At 30.6% G+C, this 19,011-nt stretch overlaps 1 protein-coding gene across 2 annotated transcripts; it reads left to right on the top strand.

Moving 5' to 3' along the window:
* The first annotated feature begins 2,022 nt into the window (after positions 1-2,022).
* On the top strand, positions 2,023-17,951 carry LOC126734159 (E3 ubiquitin-protein ligase RNFT1). Of its 2 annotated transcripts, none has more exons than XM_050437691.1 (8): positions 2,023-2,233; positions 2,504-2,694; positions 2,752-2,939; positions 7,667-7,848; positions 7,908-8,235; positions 8,291-8,373; positions 8,429-8,644; positions 17,180-17,951. In XM_050437691.1, the coding sequence occupies exons 1-8, from the start codon at positions 2,189-2,191 to the stop codon at positions 17,411-17,413; spliced, it is 1,467 nt and encodes a 488-aa protein (XP_050293648.1). In that variant the 5' UTR covers positions 2,023-2,188; the 3' UTR covers positions 17,414-17,951. The 2 variants fall into 2 exon arrangements, with proteins under 2 accessions (XP_050293648.1, XP_050293649.1); XM_050437692.1 differs by having other exon boundaries at positions 2,024-2,342.
* Positions 17,952-19,011: the final 1,060 nt, after the last annotated feature.

Raw genomic sequence — 19,011 nt, 5'->3', positions numbered from 1 at the left:
ACATTTAACCAACAAGAAAGCAAGTAAGTACGTCTATTTACAAATTAAGATATAATAAAGGATAAAATGTTATAAACTGTAAAAACTCCTATTAATGTATCAAGTGTCCAAACTGATCCCCATTTATACTTCTTGGCAGAAAGCAAGACGGTTTACAAACTCATGTAAAACACTATCAATTATTTCGAGTGATATACGTCTAATTTCATATCTAATTCTATTTTTGAAATCTTCTACGTTGTTTGGTTCTCAATATAAACTTTACTTTTCAGGTACCCCCATAGAAAATAGTCGCAGGGATTTAGGTCTGGTGACCTGGCCGGCGACTCCATTGGCCATCTTCGTCCTATCCATCTTCCGGGAAACACTGTATCCAAGTAATTACGGACATCTCGAAAGAAATGTGACGATGCGGCGTCTTGCTGACACCACAAATTATCTTTCGGGACAGCAGGGTCTTGTTTGTCTGGGTATAGGGCAGCCAAAGCAGGGATAAGATCTTCTTGAAGAAAATTCAAATAGCGTTGTCCTGTTAAGTTTTCTTCGAAGAAGTATGGCCCTATTACTTTATTTTCCACGATACCAGCCCAAACATTAATAGATTTACGGTACTGATTACGGTACTGAGATATGAGCCTCAGTTGCCCAGTGTGGATTTGACACTGACCAGTACCGACAATTTTGCCGACACCGTTTAAACAAAAAGTTGCTTCATCCGAAAACAAAAGTCGTAACACAAACTGACGGTTATTATTGAAAACTGTTCATCATTTGCTCGTAAAATTGGTTTCTTCGATCAGGATCGTCTTCATTTAATTCGTGTATTAGTCTAATTTTATAAGGGTGGTATTCATTTGCTTTTAAGATGCGTCTTACTGACGTTCCGGCTATATTATTATCAACTGAAATTTTTGTGAAGTTGCATTGTTTGGATTTTCTTCGACGGAGAGCAGAACGTTTAACTTTGTTTCTTCAGAAATTTTTGGACGACCTGATCTTGGCAAGTCCCTAACATGTCCTGAAGTTATGAATTTGTGCTCTATTCTACTATAACTGTTGACTGAGAAATAGGATGGTTTGGGTATTTGGCATTAAACAGTTCACTTACTTCTTTTTGCGTGTGCACTCGATCCCCGTACCCTAGCATCATCAAAATTTCAATTCGTTGGGTTTCCGTTAAATAAGTCATAATTTATTCTGATAAAAACAATTAATTTTCGAACTGACAGTGACATTCGAAAATGGAGATTCTTTACAAGTGCAACCATGGAAATAGAAACAATTGGCAGTGTTTATAACATTATTTTTACCCTCGTTACTTTACCCTTTACCCCCCGTTACCCTCATTATTTTACCTTATTTTGTAAATTGACGTACTTATTTGTTTTCTTGTTTTTTAAATGTAAATATTTCGGAAACAGTTTTGAGATAAGGTGCGTTATACGAAATTTGCTTGGAATTTCGCCTTTATTTCATAAATGCAATAAAAAATATAGCATTCCAAAAAGCATTTAAAAAAATTACCGATGACGTCATATCTTTTTTTTGTTCCACCCTGTATACAAAAATTTATGTGAAATAATGCGCAACTTAAAATAAAAATCGACGGGTCCGAGCGTTTTCTCAAAAAATCATGTCTCGAATTTTTATTGAATTTATCCGGAACTTTAGGCGGTCATTGTATACTATACTATACTACTACTTAACACTAAATACTACATAAATTAAAAAATAAATTAAAATAACTACAATTAAAGACTTGAAATAACTACAAATTGTATATATCCTGACAGTTATTAAATAAATTTAGATATCGATAGCCCAATTACACTTCTTTCACACTGCGACTTAAATAAATTTGAATGAAAAATTATAACAAAATGTATGGAAAACTTACTTCATTATAGTATTGCAACAGTAACATCGATCTTCAACGGTATCGATAGTGCAACTACAAATGTATAGTTATTTGAACTACTACTGTCAAAATTGTTGGTTATTGACCGACAGTTCAAGAAATCAGCTGTTTCTGACGTCTCTAATTTTTATTTATTATTGATCAAAGATCAAAATTTTGAGTAGTTAAAAGTGAATTAGTAAAATTCTGACTAAGTAATCAACATTTTATAACTAGAACAAACAACCAATATAACTAGCGATAGGAAAAACAATCGCAACTATAATATTAATGGTTTCTTGGCAAACAAATTGCCTCCAAAGATCATATGCTTATGTAGGTGTTTTTAAAGGCAGCTATAAAATCACTCCAATCAGTTATGTTATGTTAAAAAGAAATGTTACAATTATAATTTACAACATATACTTACATTAAAAATTTATAGGTAGGTATGTCACTTTAATTATTCCAGATTGTGATAATTTTATATGGTTTTGCTGAAACAATGCCTTGTAAATTAATAATTAATTTCAGTTTAGTATACACACCTTATTAATAATCTTGCTCCTTGGTTGATTACACCACTATAGTTAACACGTATTTTAGTGTTTAAATATGAGTGGGCCTTCACAATCCAATATATCTCCATTTCAACGAAGCCAGTCTGCAGACTTTGCATTTCCTCAACCTCGGCATAGTCTATTTATGGCTCATTCAAGCAGCACCTTACCTTCCATGTCTTCACCAATAAGTTTCCCTAGGAGAACAGTTGAAGGGGCAAGACAACTTCGGGATAGGTTAGTCACAAGTTTACCTAATAAAATGATTTGTACATTTAAGCCAAATTATTTTAGCTTTAATAGTGCTATGCGACAAATAGAACCTTTAGTGGAAACAGCAAGAAGTGTTAGACAGAATGCTATTACTCTTAGTGAACTATTGTCAGGGCCTTCCACTTCAGAGGGAAGTGTAAATTCACCTGTAAATGCTCAGGAACATAATCCACCAACATCAGTTAGTTATGTTTCTATAAATTTAGAAGGTAAGTTAACTATTCTATATTACAGTGACTAATGTTCTAGTTTTTGATGGGATGTGTTCCATATTTTAAGATACAGCACCAATACAAACATATTGGGGTTTTTTTTATAGGTAATCTATTTCTTGATTTTAATTTAAAAATATAACTTTTCAACAATGACTGATAATTACCTTTAGTTTATTGTATAAAAAAAATAAACATAATAGTATAATTATTTTCATTTTTGTATATCCTTATAAGTTTTTGTTTGCTTCATTCAACATGAATAAAATGAAAAAAATTGAACATAAACCAGACTTAAAAAAAAAAAAAGCTATAATAAAGACAAAAACTTAAAATAACGTTTTACCAAATATCACCAAAAACTTATCATAAGAATACATACAAAGCTTAGTATAAAAAAAATTTATAATGTACTACTAGCATAATTACACTACCGTTCAAAAGTATTTGCCCATATGACTGTTTTAAAGTTATAACTAAAAATAATAAACATATCAGTTATTCTTATGAATCGGTTTATTTATAACAAAATGAATATAAACAATACATTTTTCAATTAATTAAATTTAAGAAAATCAAATTTTGGATTCATCTACATGTCCGCCTCGATTTTTAATAACAGCTTTACAGAGTTTTGGTAGTCTTCTAATTAATTTGTCCAAAGTTTTCTGAGGTATCTATATTATATTTTATGAGGTCTTGTTTTGATGTGGGGCATGATTTTTGCACTTGTCTATCCAGTTCATCCCACAGTAATTCTATAGGATTGAGGTCTGGTGATTGGGGGGCCATACCATAACTTTCAGAAGATGTTGCCTTTGTAATTTACCTAAATATTGCTTGCATAATTTCGACATGTGCTTGGGGTCATTGTCATGTTGAAAGATGAAGTTTTCCCCAATTATTCAAGTATCAGAAGGAAGTACATTGTCACTTAAAATTGTTTTGTAACCCTCTTTTCGAAGAATTCCCTCTATTCTAATTAGATCGCCCACTGCAGATCCTCCGAAACAACCTCACACCATCACCGAACCACCACCGTGTTTAACTGAGGCCACCATACAGTTCTCAGCAACCCTTTCATTGGTATAACGGCGAACAAAAACTCGCCTCTTCGTTCCAAAAACCTCGAATTTCGACTCGTCACTCTATAGAGAACTTTCTTCCAGTCATCAATGGTCCATTCTTTGTGTGATTGGGCCCACTCAAGTCTTTTCTTCTTGTTAACATCCTTCAGTAGTCGCCGTTTTACTGTCGAAACACTGACCGCTTTTTTACGCTCCTTGTTGATTTTTGCTATGATTTCAGGGGTGGTAAGGCGTCTATTGCGTTTGCTTGTAATTATAATATTTAAATCCTCCTTTGAACTTGTTGCCTTTGGCCTTCCCGATCGAGGTTTGTTGCTAATAGTCCCTTCTCTGGTGAATTTCCTAACATTATAATCGACAGTCCGCCTTGGAATTCCAAAATCCTTCGAAATTTGACGGTTAGTCTTTCCAGCCTTATGAAGTCCAATAATACCTTTTGTTTCTACCGATAACTCTTTTGTTTTATCCATTTTAAAGAATGTCGAAAAACCAGCAAAGAAACGGTGACAATCGTCAATAAACAAGCGAAATTATTTACCAATGTTACAGAAAATCAATTCTTGAACACTAAACACCTTAAAATGTTTCAAATTTCATCGGAAACGAGCTACAAACAGATTAGATTTTTAGAAGAAGTGCATATTTTCACTACATTCTTATTTGCAAGACTATTTTTAAATACTCAGTGTTTTTCAACGAACCATAGTTGAGAACGAACCATAGGTATGTTGTTTAAGCATATATGCAATTTACAAAAGAGATACAATCTAAATATAGGTCATAAGATAAGATTTTTATATAGACATAAAGATATGATTTTTGTATCTAATTTAAAATATTAAAAAGAATACATGGTGGGCAAATACTTTTGAGCGGTAGTGTATGTATAAGTACAGGCTCTCCTATTTCTGTGTGTCTTGGGGTTTCTCAGTTATGAAAAAAGATAGAAGAAAAGACAGATGTGCTTCTTGAAACACCATGCTACTATTTAATGAAACCAAGGATGCACTAATCAAATTTCCAGAGCTATCTTAGTTTTTCTGTTACAGGGTGATTTTGAAAAAAAATTACTTTCAGTTCTCTGTGACTCTGACATATACATTGTCAGACATATTAAACAAGTAAAAACTGATATCTGTAGATATTTTTGTGGAAAATCCAGTGGCATACTGAAGTTTTCTGTAGAGGTGTATAATTTTTTTTAATAGCATTTACAAAAAATAAGTTATTGTCTGCTAATTTTGATCTAATTCTGCAAGAGCATTTTCCGTTGCAATTTTCAATTGTTGCATTGTTGCATGTTATCATATTGCCTTGGAAGAAATTTTATTCCTTAAATATCCCCACAAAAAAAGTCAGACAAAACCAAGAGTATTTAATTAATATTATTTAAAAAAACCAACAATAACAGAGTAACAGGGAATCACTGCAAATTATTTTTTTTCAAAATTACCCTGAAGCACAAAAACTAAAATAGCTATGGCAAATTGATTAGTGCATCTTTAGTCTTTAAAAAGTAGCTAGCACGGTTTCACGGAAACTGCATCTCTATTTATTTTCATAAGCGAGAAACCTGATAAAACTCGAAAAACGCCTCTATGATGTATTCTTTTTTTTTAGAAAAAAATTAAATATACCAAACTTTCTCTTTTTGCTAAAGAAGTTATGAAAAAATAATAAGTAACATTAAAAAATTTGTAACAGTTTTAATTGTCATATAATATTCTACTCAAAATACCTTGTCCCAAGCTTGTTTTATGCTATGCACATTTTTATAAAATTGAACAAATTTGTCTAAAATGTTTTTAGTAGAAACAACATACTGTTTTGTACATATTTTCATCCTCTTTCTAAACCTATAGATACCTATGTTCATGACTATAAGAGTTTTTTAATATTGGTCTTTACATAAGAAATATTGTAATCTATATATTATGCAGGCCATTAGAAATTTGTTATAACATTAATTCTATTAATACCAATTTAACATTAGCATTAATAAAATATATTTATTCATTATAAGTATATATATATGTATTTGACATGCAAAAAGGAAATGGAATTTAATTTAAAATTGTTAGTGCATAGCACCCCCACCAAAAAAAATCATATTATAGTTGACTATGTAAAAAAAAATTCATATCCAAAACGTTTCACTAACCTAACCTACATTAGCCAATTTATGACGGCCACCATTGAAAGGAATCTCTGTAAGAGTAAATTTGAAAAATAGTTTCATCTTAATATTGATTCTCCTTATGAAGAGACTTTATTATCCATATTAAGAATAAGTCTAAATATGGTGTTAGAATGAAACATTGTAATAAAGCGCATTCGCCATAATACTGCATCTTTCAGGATGCAGTGTAATCCAAGAAAACACTCAAACTCACCAAGCATTTTCCATAAAAATTTAGCGAAACTCAGTGTGAACATTTTCTTGTTAAATTTAATAGTGTTTAGAAAATGTCCCCTCTAACTTTTAATGCAGGGTTGGATTACCCAGTATAAAACAAAATGTTTAACCAAAATTTATAGAAATAAGACAACGTTTTGTATGTGAGTGTAATACTATATATTAAACGCAGCTAAGCGCTTTCGGAATGTCACACATTATCAGAGCCACTCTGTGACAATAAGTAAAAAGGTTATTCGAGTGTTCTCTAAAAGCTTCGCAGTTTAATTTTTATTAACTCAATCCACCCTTAAAAATGCAAAATAAATAAATAACAACTTTGAGTTTTATACAAAGAAAAAAATAAGACAAAGAAAAAGACTGGTTACCTGAGTATGTCCAAAATATGTCCTCAAATTTTATATTAAACTTAGACGTTACTTTATGCAAGTAAACGATATTATGCAGAGGACTCTTTACCCTACGCTCGGCTCCCACACAAACAAATAATTTATTATCTTCGTTCGGTACTCTCAAAAACTTCCTATAATGTTTTCTTCTCAGGTCAGTTCAGCAAACCAAATGTGGAATCCGTCGAATGTTAAATAGATTAAGTTGGGCATTAAGATTATGTGAAAGGAAATATGAATTACTATTGAAGACAAGATCTAATAAGATAGTATCTTGACCACAATTAAGATATTTAATGCTACTCTAAAATTATTTATGAAACAGAGACTTATTATGTTTTATTTGTTATGGTATTTAAAATTTTGTATGATATAACGTTGAAAATCGGCCATTTACATTTTTTTGGATAGATAATTTATTAAGATGAACAAATGAATGAGTACATCTAAACAGAAATCAACTATCCACAATTAAATAAATCTACAAGAATTAAAAATTATACTATATCAGTATCTTATTAAGTTTTCAATATAAATTAACTACATTTTCATACTTACTAACACAGAGTACAATAAACTTATTTGCACAAGATATAGCTTTTAATTTTTACCCTAAACTATGTTACTAATGACAAACTTCTTAGCAGCAAGTGTTGTTAACATCAAATTTGATGATCTATTAGCAACGTTAACGCGGGCTGTTACAAGACTTGCATAATTTATGCTGGAATTAGAGACTTGTAGACCGTAATTGCTATATTTTAATAATAAAGATTAAATTTTGAATTTTCAAAAATAAATAAATTCTTTAAAATAACTTACCGTCCTTAGGTGCATCTACAAATGAACAATCAACTCAAAATAGTAGCAACAACAATCATGAAGAGCACAATCGTCAAAGGGAAAATCAGCCATTTGGGAACAATGCTGACAATGACATCGAAATGGGAGAAAACCCTGTGGAGAGGGTAAATGTAAATATAAATCCACTTGAGACTCAACAAGCATTAGAAGTAAGGTTATTATTAAACTTAAAATGTTCTTATTAGTTTCTAATTGTTTTTTATTTAAGGTAATATTGAAATATGTCCCGTTTCTTCTTATTCTATTAGCAAAAGCAGTTTACGATTTTCACGAAGGAATTTTTATACTTGTTATTCTGTTTGGTACCTTCTGTCATGCTAACACCACAGTAAAACATGAGGCGTTAAAAAGGGCAAGAAGAAGCATATGGGTCCTAAGTGTAGAGATGTGCTACATTTTTGTCTGCATTTTGTCCATTCATTATTTGTTTGAGGATGACCTGCATAACTTTAATATCGTATTTAATTTGGTGTTGATTAGAACGTTTAATCATCCCTTGACTGTACTTAATTTATTGTGGATTGTTACGATTACAGGTAATGTTATTTATTTAAATAATATTAATTGAATATATAACTTATTATTTTGTAGATTTCACTTTGAAACTTATAACAGTTATGATTAAAATATTCTTGACAATGATGCCTGGAAGAGTGATTGAATTCAAGAAAAGAGTGAGATAGCATTTTTATTGGTTTTAATTTTTAAATAATTGGTGAAATTTTTTAGGGAAAGATTTATTTATTTATTGAAGCAGTGTCTCAGCTGTATAGAGGTATTGCTACTATACAGCCCTGGTTATACTACTTGTTAGAATCTTACCAAGGCCCGGAAAAGATTGTGGCTGTATTCCTCTCTGCCTTTTATATGATCTCAAAGGGGTCAGATTTGATGTTTAAAGTTAGGCTTTTGAAGACTGCTTCCTTTAAATTACTTCAAACTGTAGTAAGTATAATTAAAATTGAAAGTTTTTGTAAAAAAAAAAATTAATGAATAATAGTCATACAACTATTATTAACATATTAACATTTATCAAAATTTACAGGTTTATGCTTTTCCACTTAAAAATTATCTTTTATGCAATATAGAAAACTTTCAGAATGTAATATTTTTTATTAGGAATCATTTTTCTCGGTGTGGCAATTTTTGCTAGGCGTTAATTCAAGAAGTTTCTTCATTTAGGGCATATTCATATTGCATATACATTTGGGTTTTTTTCGATTATCTTTAATAGTTAACTCATTACTCAACTTTTCAATTGGATTCCGATCGGATCTTGGTTCTAGAAAATGTATAAATTTTAATATGTTTTTCCTTATACAAAACAGTTACTATTGCATTTTTATGTTTAGGGTCATGCTCGAATATCCAAGCTCTTCATAGGATCTCATTGCAAAATAATTTTGTCCCAAATTGAAAAAACTGACTGCGTTTTCTGAAATGTGTTGGCTTGAGATACAGTTATTAAATTGTCGCCAATTATTTAAAGAAAAAAAAATTGAGAACGGTATCAAGCCTTTAGAGTTTTTGTAGTAGACTAAGAGTAAAAAAGTATGTTTTTAAGAGAAAAACAGGATAAAGACCGTCAGAGTGAAAATAAAGATTTATTGATGGCAGTTATTATTTATTTATCTTTATTTATTTATTTATCTTTCTCTCCCTTCTAACAAGTTTACAGAAACGATGATATAGATGATTTAATTGTCTCATAAAAAATGTAAATAAAACACGAATATTATAGTGCGGGAGCCCGTGACACAAATGACATCGTCAAGTGCGGAGAGTGAGTGATAAAAAACTATAAAGTTTTAGTCGCTAAATATGAAACTCGTTTGCTGCAAATCCAGATCGATGACAGGTTTTTGCAGTCGCACAAGAACCATCCGAATTTCATGATTCGCGGAGAGCCTCAGCTTTCGCACTATGTTAGATTAATGAACAAATAGTCTAAAAATAGTTTACTGCAAGGCGGTAGCTGTTGTAAAATATTGCTGTTAATGGAATGAATTTGCATAATTTTGCACTCGGCCTCCTTATCTACCTTATCATAAGCAGAGAAACTGAGCTAACATGAGCGACTTATTTCAACCTTCTGAGTTTGATAATTGATTTGCCAATGGACATCCAAAGGTTTCGTCTCTTTGAAAATATAATATTAATTTCTTAAAAAAATCCAATGGATGTCCATAGATCAACAAATGTCAAAAGTAGTCGGCCATAGAACCACTGAATCAAATTGTCCTCTAGACGAATATCAATGCAAAGGGATATATAAAATAGCATATATAAAGCAACAATGGACTTTTAGATGAAGTTATCCAATGGATGAGGCAAACTTTGTCTCATCCATATATTACAGAATTTAAAAAAAAAAATATTTTGAATATCTAAATATGAAACAAAAAATGTTTCATAATATATGAAATTTTATATATTTGGATATAAAACAATGTCTCACAAAGCACATCATTTACAACATTAATATCTTAAAGAGTTTTTTGCAATAAAATACATTATTGAGGTGTCACAAAAAGCAGTTATTTAAATATTGCATCTTTTATTGTTAAAACAAAAAAAAATATAGCATACATGATTTTCGTAACTTTAATATTTTTACCCATACACATTCTAATTAAAGGAATATTAATACAAAATAACATGGTACCATGTGTATCGTGGTACTTGGATAACTTGGATAATTCTTGTACCATGGATAACAGTTCTTTAGGTCAAATTATATTATGTTTTACATTGTCAATTTCTACAAAAGCTTAAATTACAAGATATTTAATAAAAGGACCTGTACATAAAAAATTTGTGTTTTGAATATATATATTTGTATTAAAATCTGAAATTCTTTATGAAGAATCTTATTGAGGCGACGAATTATGATACTATAAGTATCTTTTTATCAAAAACTTTAATCACGAACATTCCAACATATATTTACTGCTTTGTTACTGGATCCTCTAAATGTTCACTGATGTTGAAAATTTTGGTATTCAAAAAGCTGGAGAATAAGTTTTCGCCAGTCCTTGCTTTAATTCTTTAGTTTAACCTATGTTTCCGTCACCAAATACCGTAATATATAAACTATATGGTTAACAAAATATATTATTGTATGGGGGTTTTCACATCTTTACGAAAAAAAGAAAGTACATTATGTTTCCAAGTATTTATTATATGGGTTGTGAATAATATGTGTATATATATATGTGCTTGACTTCAGACATATTATGTACTGTCCATAATAAGTATAAAAAATTTGTCGAATATATTGCTATTATTGGCATTTTTATTAACAAAAATCAATTTATTGATTATATCGAAAATAGATAAAAATAAATACATATGCCAACAAATTTGTTATACTTACCAGAGACTCTGGTAAAAAGATTCCATTATTTCCATTCCACAATAAATGTGAAAAGAACATGCATATACAAACTAATTCTTTCGGGATTATAGCTATTTACATTGGCACAGTTCGAGAATAATTTATATACGGCATCGATAATAAAATACAATTATAAATACACTAAAACCTAAATGGACTGTGAAGCAAACAGCGTCAACTCACAAGCAACTCTACTCGACTCGTTGATGTGATTGAAGATTGCCGATTGCCTAATTCTCGCCCATAAATACGCTCAATAACGCATCGTTCGACTTTCGACCAAAATGTCTGTGCAACACAAACAGTCCAATTTTAATTTGTTAAAGCGCTTCTTTTTTTATAAACTGTGGGATTAAGAAATCCATCGTACGTGCTTATTAGGACACATTTTGCCAGAAGAGATTGGCATCTTATGTAGGATCTATAAAAATAAGAGTCCAATGGCTTTTAAGAAAAATCTAGCCACTAGACTCAAGGAATATAATAATAATATGTAACTCATTATAACTTTCAAAGCATCTTTTGGAAGGTCATTGGAATTCCGTTGGATAAAGTTATTTTAAAGTCCATTGGATTGATTGTTGGCTTGGTCATAATTATTATCCATAGGATATCCATTATTAATCCATGGATACGCCGACTTAGTTTGGACCAATACTGGACATCTACTGGAAGATGTGTGCTGACTGGGCATTTTAAACAACTTGCAATAAACAAGTTTTTGTTGTGGTATATATTTAATAAAATGACACTTTGTCTGTATTTAATTTTTGTTTGTTTTTTGTTTTCAAATGTAAATCACATAAATCATATTTTGTCATCCCTTTTTTACTACGTGCACGATAGAAATAATATTGCTTACATAAATTTTGAATGCCACATCCAAACATTCCTATTGTACTTCGCTTTCATTAGTATGTTACTTATCAATTATTTACTCATGATCAAATTCGTTTGGATATGACGTCACATTAAATGATATAACTATGTAAACTTTAGATACAATTATTGGTACTATATTTGATAAATGTAATCAGAAAATTGTATGACTTTAATTAACGACGTAATGTGATTTCCTATTTGAGAGTTTTGTAGCTATAATTTGTCACACTTTGTCCATTTTTTCAATCACTGTTTTTTTCTGAGTGTTCTTGCATGTATTTTCCATCTGTAGAACTTTGGAATTGATTATTTAAATCCTTTCAAATTCTGCCGATTTTGGCAGCTGTAAAAAACTCGGTGACTGAAATAGACTGACTTATGACAACTATAAAACAAAAAATCTGAGTCTTTCACTCTGGCGTTGATGAATCTATGTCATGAATGAATAAATATATGTCAACAATTATTGCGTTTTAAAATATAAGTGTAGTTAAAATTCGATGTGTTAACAATGCAGTAGTACAATCCGAGACGTCAAAAAAGCCTACTTTTATAAAATCATGAGCTAATATTCATTTGTTCTTGTTCGAAATTATTCAATTAAAATATAATGATTTAAACATAATTCAACAATCCCACCCACAATCAACAAAGCAAATTAATTGCCGAAGTCATCGGTAGTTACCTCAGGGCAGCAACATTTTGCCACAAGCAGCAAATCATTTTTTAACCTCACAAGGTTTAAATGCTCAGCCTATCCGCTTATGATGTGCAAATTTATCCGATTGGCAGCAACATTTTGCAAAAGCTGTCAGCTTGCAGAAAATAATTTTTAGGCTATTTGCTTATTAATTTAACATACTACAAAAGTTGAAGTTCTCCGCAAATGACAATTTTTTTGCGACTTCAAAAATTATTAGCACAAAACTGCCACCGATTAGGGTCTCTATCAAACGTATTTAGTATTTAGCGACTAAAACCCTATCGTTTTTTATGAAATTCAAATTCAAATTGTTTTATTTGATACAATCCATATTGCAATATAAAATTCCAAAATATTTATTTTTATTATCTTTGTTGACAAATAGGACTACCTCTCGATTATACACCATGCTAAGCCTTCGCATAGCATGGGCGAGAAAGCTTTTAGACGAGAACTAATTTTTAAAAAATGCACCAGTTTCAAACGTAGTATGTCAAATGTAGGACAGCAGTGATTGAATAGATGGACAGAAGGAAAAGGCGAAATGAGAACCAACACAACCTCACCCGATAATACGAAATATCGGTCAGCCATGACAAACAATATATTACCAAAATAGAGAAAAAAAGAATAAAATATTAGAGATAAATTACGTTTGTATTTAAATAACTTTTTTATCTTAAATAAGCAATTTTTATTTAATTTTTAATGACACTCGAATGAGAACTATCAAACGTTATTGCTAAATTTGTAACGGGTACAATTGGAATTGGAAGATTATTTAAAGAAATTTAAATGCTATTTTCGAGACCGTGCCGTGAATTTACATTGACACTTATGTAAGAATTTTAGACTTTTAGCATTTAATTTAAAGTTATGGTCTTCTGCGTACTTATTTAAGTTTATTAAATCAGAGTGAAATTTTTTGGTAACTGTGTTAATATCGTTAACGTAAAAAGGGATATAGAATGAATGTCAATCGTCAGCATATTGTTTTAAAATTGAGTTTTTTACCGTTTAATACATATCCGCTACATAAATTGAAAAAAGTAAGGGTGAAAGTATAGACGCTTGAGTTTCTCCTTGGTTGGATTTTATAAGTTTAGAGAACTATTTTTGGGATTGCTGAAAGATCATAACACAGCTTTTTCTTTTAAGAAGATAGTTTAAAAAAAAAAAAATAACCCCACTTTCCGAAGCGGCTATATGCTTTAACTTGGCTAATAACAATTAGTGATTAAGGGTATCGAAAGCCTTACTAAAATCCAGAAGTGCCATACACATAGGGTGATTTTGTTCCTCGTTCGAATGAACGTAAGGCACATTTCGGGATTTTATTTAAAATGTGTTTTTAATATGTTACTTAAAATACAAAAAACCAATCAAATGGGGCAATTTAAAAACAAAATGGCCGTTCTGCAGTATTTTGCCGCTAGTGTGTTTTTTTTGCTTCAGTCCACGGTCAGAAACCTTAGCTCTCGCAATTTTTAATCTGGAACAAAAAACCCAAAAACTTTTGACTTCATATTACAGCAACAATAGACGTACAAAAATGTTTGAAATTGAACTCAAAAACTCACCACAAAATTGTTTATAAATCAAAAACAATTACAAAAAACCCTTACATAGGTCGCTGGAGATAACGATTTTAAATATACCTACTTTGAAATTGTTGAATTGATGTTAAAAAAAGTGGTTTCGAGCAAAACGCGTTTGAAGTTTTATAAAATACTTCAGAGGTCTTGCAGCAGAACTTAAAATTCAGACATTTAGACATTCTTCCCGCCGTTTATCTTTTAGTATATTATTTTTTAAGACCCGGAATGAACTTTTACGATAAACATTTTTTTTTTTTTTTGGAAATTCTATGGTGGTGTAACTCCTTAAGTTGTGGCAAAGTTTTATAATTTGATGATGTATTCAAATACCGTTTAGAGATCTTAATAAATCAGAATATTTTCGAAAAAGAAAAATTCAATTGAAAAAAAACCTTTGGTCTTTTATCATCTACCTTTTTTTTTTAATTTAAAATTTAGGCAATTTTGCCATAATTTAACCGGTCTGATATATTTCACGGTTTCCATCAACCCAATGATCATTCTCGAATTTTTAACACCCTGTACAGGGTGTCCCATTTTCGTATGTTTTATAGGGTTTCTCGCTTATAACAAGAGATAGAGAAATGGGATTTTCGCGACACCGTGCTAGCTTTAATAAAAATAAAGGTGCACCAAACAAATTTTCCATAGCTGTCGTAGTCTTTGTGCTACAGGGTTATTTTGAAAAAAATGAATTAAAAGTAAAAACTGATATCTGTAGATGGTTTTTGCGTAGAATCCAATAGCGTATTCAAGTTTTCTTTAAAGGTCATAGTTTTGAGATATTGACATAACTTCAATTTTTTTAATGGGACAACCTATGTATTTTTGTATAATCTGTTTTCGCTTTCCAAGAGCTTTTCAAAAATGAGCATAATCTATATTTATTCTTATAAATAACATGTCAAAATGATTTATTTCTATAATTTACATTGATAATAGTAGATTAACGTTCTACCAGTAGTTAGGTATTAGATTTTGGAAAATCTTTATTATATCACAAAAGCCAAATAGGAAACCCTCGTTTAGTAAGTTTATTAAAATTGATACCAAAAATATATGTAATTATAAAAATATAATTTAGAAAAAAATTAAACAATTTAAACCACCTAATTTCAAAAAAATATGAAAAAAAGTATTGTTCAAAATGCAGACCATTATGTCTCCTACAAGTATCACATTTTTTCTTAATAGCATTTTCCAAAAATAAATGACTGTCTTTGTAATTTTTCAAGTATTTTCAGTTGCAATTTTTAATTGTTGCATATTGGCATATTGTCTTGAATAAATGTTATTCTTTAAATATCACCACAAAAAAATCCAGGTTAATTTTTTCCAATCCTGGGAAAATGTAGATTTGCCAGTTTTGTATTACTCTAGCATTGTGGGCTGTAGCCCCATTCTGCCAGAATGTAACTGGTTCAACTGGATAATATATCGTTCAGTTGTGCTAGTGAAATATCTTCCAAATGTTTATAGTGTTTTCTTGTAGAATTTGTAGTAATAATGATTTTCTTCATAAGTCCTATAAACTATTATTCGGTTAAAATTAGAGCAGAAGGCATTAAATCCGAACCCGCCTTTGACCCTCTCTAAGAAAAATCGTGTGGGTGTTCCGCGAAATGTGTCTATTAAGAATTCCCGAAATTGTGAAATGTACCCCGTCCGACCAAATTACTTTATTATTATTATATTTATAAACTAATTGCTGAACTCAAATCTACGTTCAACATTGCCAAGATGCAGATCATAAACAAGTTTATACTTGTAAGGTTTGAATTTATTTATTTTTTTTTATCCTTTGCACTTTTGTTTTAAAAACACCGGTCACTTCATGTATTTTCCTGCACGAGGTTTTGGGAGTGGCTTGATTGACTGTCTAAACGTTGATCTCTGCTTCCTCGTTATCTTTATTGTAAAGTCGTGTCGAAATTTGTCAAAACGTCCATGTTGGCAAAGATTAAATTTTAATTTTTGAAATATTCTTCTTTCGAGTTGTCTTCCTTCGAGATATCTATATGTCAAAATAGGTTCTTAAAAAATATATAAATCTGTAAAATAAGATGAACTGACCTGTTGAAATACAGTTAAAGCTTTGCCTAGTCTGCGTTTTCATTAGATAATAGGAAGCAGATAATATTCACATCAAATGTATCCGTTTTGAAATTTTTGGTTTCAAGCCATATGAAAAAATAATTAAACAACAAGAACGATAACAATAAACAAAAGCAACTAATAACAATAAATGTCGGCACTACATTTGGAAAAGTGTAAGCAGGAATAACTTTTAAGAAGCAGAAACTTCAAAAACCAAATACCTTATGTAAGTAATGACAGAACGTTAATCATTTTGTCCTTCTATTACCATGGTTACCCATGGCTATCTATTATCAATGTAAATTGTGGGAAAAAATCATTTTGTCACGTTATTTATAAAAATAAATATGGACTATGTTTTATTCTTAAAAAAACTCTTGGCAAGTAAAAATAGATTTTTAAAAAATGTATATCTTGTCCTAATAAAAAAATGTCAATATCTGAAAAACAGTGACCTTTAAAGAAAATTTGAGTATGCCACTAGATTCTACGTAAAAAATTACAAATACAAGTTTTAACTTTTTTAATATGTCTGACATTAACAAAGTTACAGGGTATATCTGAAAATATTTTTTTTTCAAAATCATCCTGTAGCACAAAAACTAAGGTAGCTATGGCAAGTTTGATTAGTGCATCTCTCTCATTACCGCATCTCTATATCTCTTTTTATAACTGAGAAACCCTATAAGACATACGAAATTACACACCCTGTACACACCTAAAAAAAAATATCAGAGCCTGACCATTTCTCCTTATTTATCAGTTTTAGGATCAATTAAAATATATTTTATTTGTCCTTTTAGTCTCTGGGTACTTCCCCAAGCAAAGAACAGATCCAAACAGCGGGGGACCACTGTCCAATCTGCCACGATAACTACGACACTCCAGTTTTACTGCAATGTCGGCACATTTTCTGTGAGAGCTGCGTGTCAACTTGGTTCGATAGGGAACAGACTTGTCCTTTATGTCGCGCCAAGATTGTCGATGACCCTTCGTGGAGGGACGGTTCAACATCTTACTTTATTCAGCTGTTTTAGATTAGAGAGAGACGGGATGGATCTACCGCTTGTTATATTCAACTTGTGTAGAGTATCTTAATTCAAGTGATTGCTGAAGTTGGTATCGTATTGACATTTGAAGTGATATATGTAAATATTTAAGACTTAAAATTGATTGTAGGTTGATTTACGAAAACGTGAAAATTCAATTATATTTATATTTAAAAGTTTATTGTTTGAATTCAAATTGAGAATGTTTTAAAAGACTGAACGATTTTTTAGGTGCAAATTTTTGGTCGATGCACATAAGTTTATTTTAGATAAATTTTTATTGTACTCCACTAAATATATTTGTAATTGACGATAATCTGATACTTTCTTTCATATGTTACAGAATCCATAAAGCTTTTAAAAAAGACATGTATATAAGAAGAATATTTTACACTAGAGCTTTGAGTTAACAGGCATGTGTCCTATATATATTTTAATGTTGTGAAGGGGAAGTGTTAGGCGTCAGGTTATATTCATGTGATTTGTTTAATGGTGAAGAAATAAATGTTCCAGTATCGTATTGTTATTATCTATTGTTTCTTTTAGAATTAATTTCTAGGCACAATTCACTTCGGCCAAAATCTACTGACATTTATAACAACCTAGAATGTGGTTAGGTAAATTGCAATGAAATATAGATTGTTGCTAATTTTATTACTTAAATCGCACAATCTAACATTACTAAATAAAAGAAATCTTTCAATTTACTTCCTTTTACAATAACGCCAGGGGGTTGATTTGACTCTATAGATAACACATTTATAGTAAGATCTAAGTAAATCTTTAAAAATTATGTTTTTTTTAAAAATTGTATAAATTTGTCTGGTTTAAAAACTTCCATTTTACGAACTTAAATTGTACTCAAAATTTTTAAGATCTCTGGACCAATTAGACGTAAGATCTTCTCAAATGATCATTAGAAAAACCGAGAATATAGCAAATGAAGTGGTTTTTCAAAATTTAAAAAAAAATCAATTGTTTTCTCTCAATACTTAGATACAATAGTACGTTGATTTTTACCCCGGTATATTGCAAAAACGTCGCGTTATAGTAGAATCTGACTAGCAAGTAAGAATTTAAACGGCTTTGGCGTCTTTTCCAGCCGTGTGGCGTTAGCCAATTGTGTTCCCCATGCCAAAAGTATCTAATCCCGAATCCTTGCAAGACTTGCTTCCTATAAGCTTGTTACTACCAATAATATCAAGATCTTCAAAAGGATTGTTTATGCACAATTGTATTTTTTCTTATTAGTAATAACATACTTCCAACTCAACAGTCTGGTTTTAGAGAAGGATTCATTATAGCTACCACCCTTTTGAACATTATACCATTATGAACAACATTATAAGAGCTCTCGATAAAAAGCTTTCCGCAATTTATTTAGTTGCCTTGATTATTCTAAGGCTTTCTATGTAATCGGTTATGACTTGTTAGTGGCCAGGTTAAACTTTTATTAAAAGTAGTCGTTGACTTTTTTTGAAGGGACTTGCTTGACATGACAACAAATTTCAAGTTTGGTCAAAAATCGCGAACTTATATTAAGATTGGGAATGGGTTACACGTATTTCGCCCCTAAGGGCATCATC

Source organism: Anthonomus grandis, chromosome 3, assembly GCF_022605725.1.
Source record: "Anthonomus grandis grandis chromosome 3, icAntGran1.3, whole genome shotgun sequence".
Taxonomy (NCBI): domain Eukaryota; kingdom Metazoa; phylum Arthropoda; class Insecta; order Coleoptera; family Curculionidae; genus Anthonomus; species Anthonomus grandis.
The sequence above is the reverse complement of the archived record's forward strand: the minus strand, read 5'-3'. Positions and strand labels throughout refer to the sequence as shown.

Coding starts and splice junctions, on each gene's coding strand:
- LOC126734159 (XM_050437691.1), top strand. CDS start 2,189: ATGGTTTCTTGGCAAACAAATTGCCTCCAAAGATCATATGCTTAT. Junction 2,940..7,666: donor TGTTTCTATAAATTTAGAAG/GTAAGTTAACTA, acceptor TACCGTCCTTAG/GTGCATCTACAAATGAACAA. Junction 7,849..7,907: donor AGACTCAACAAGCATTAGAA/GTAAGGTTATTA, acceptor TTTTTATTTAAG/GTAATATTGAAATATGTCCC.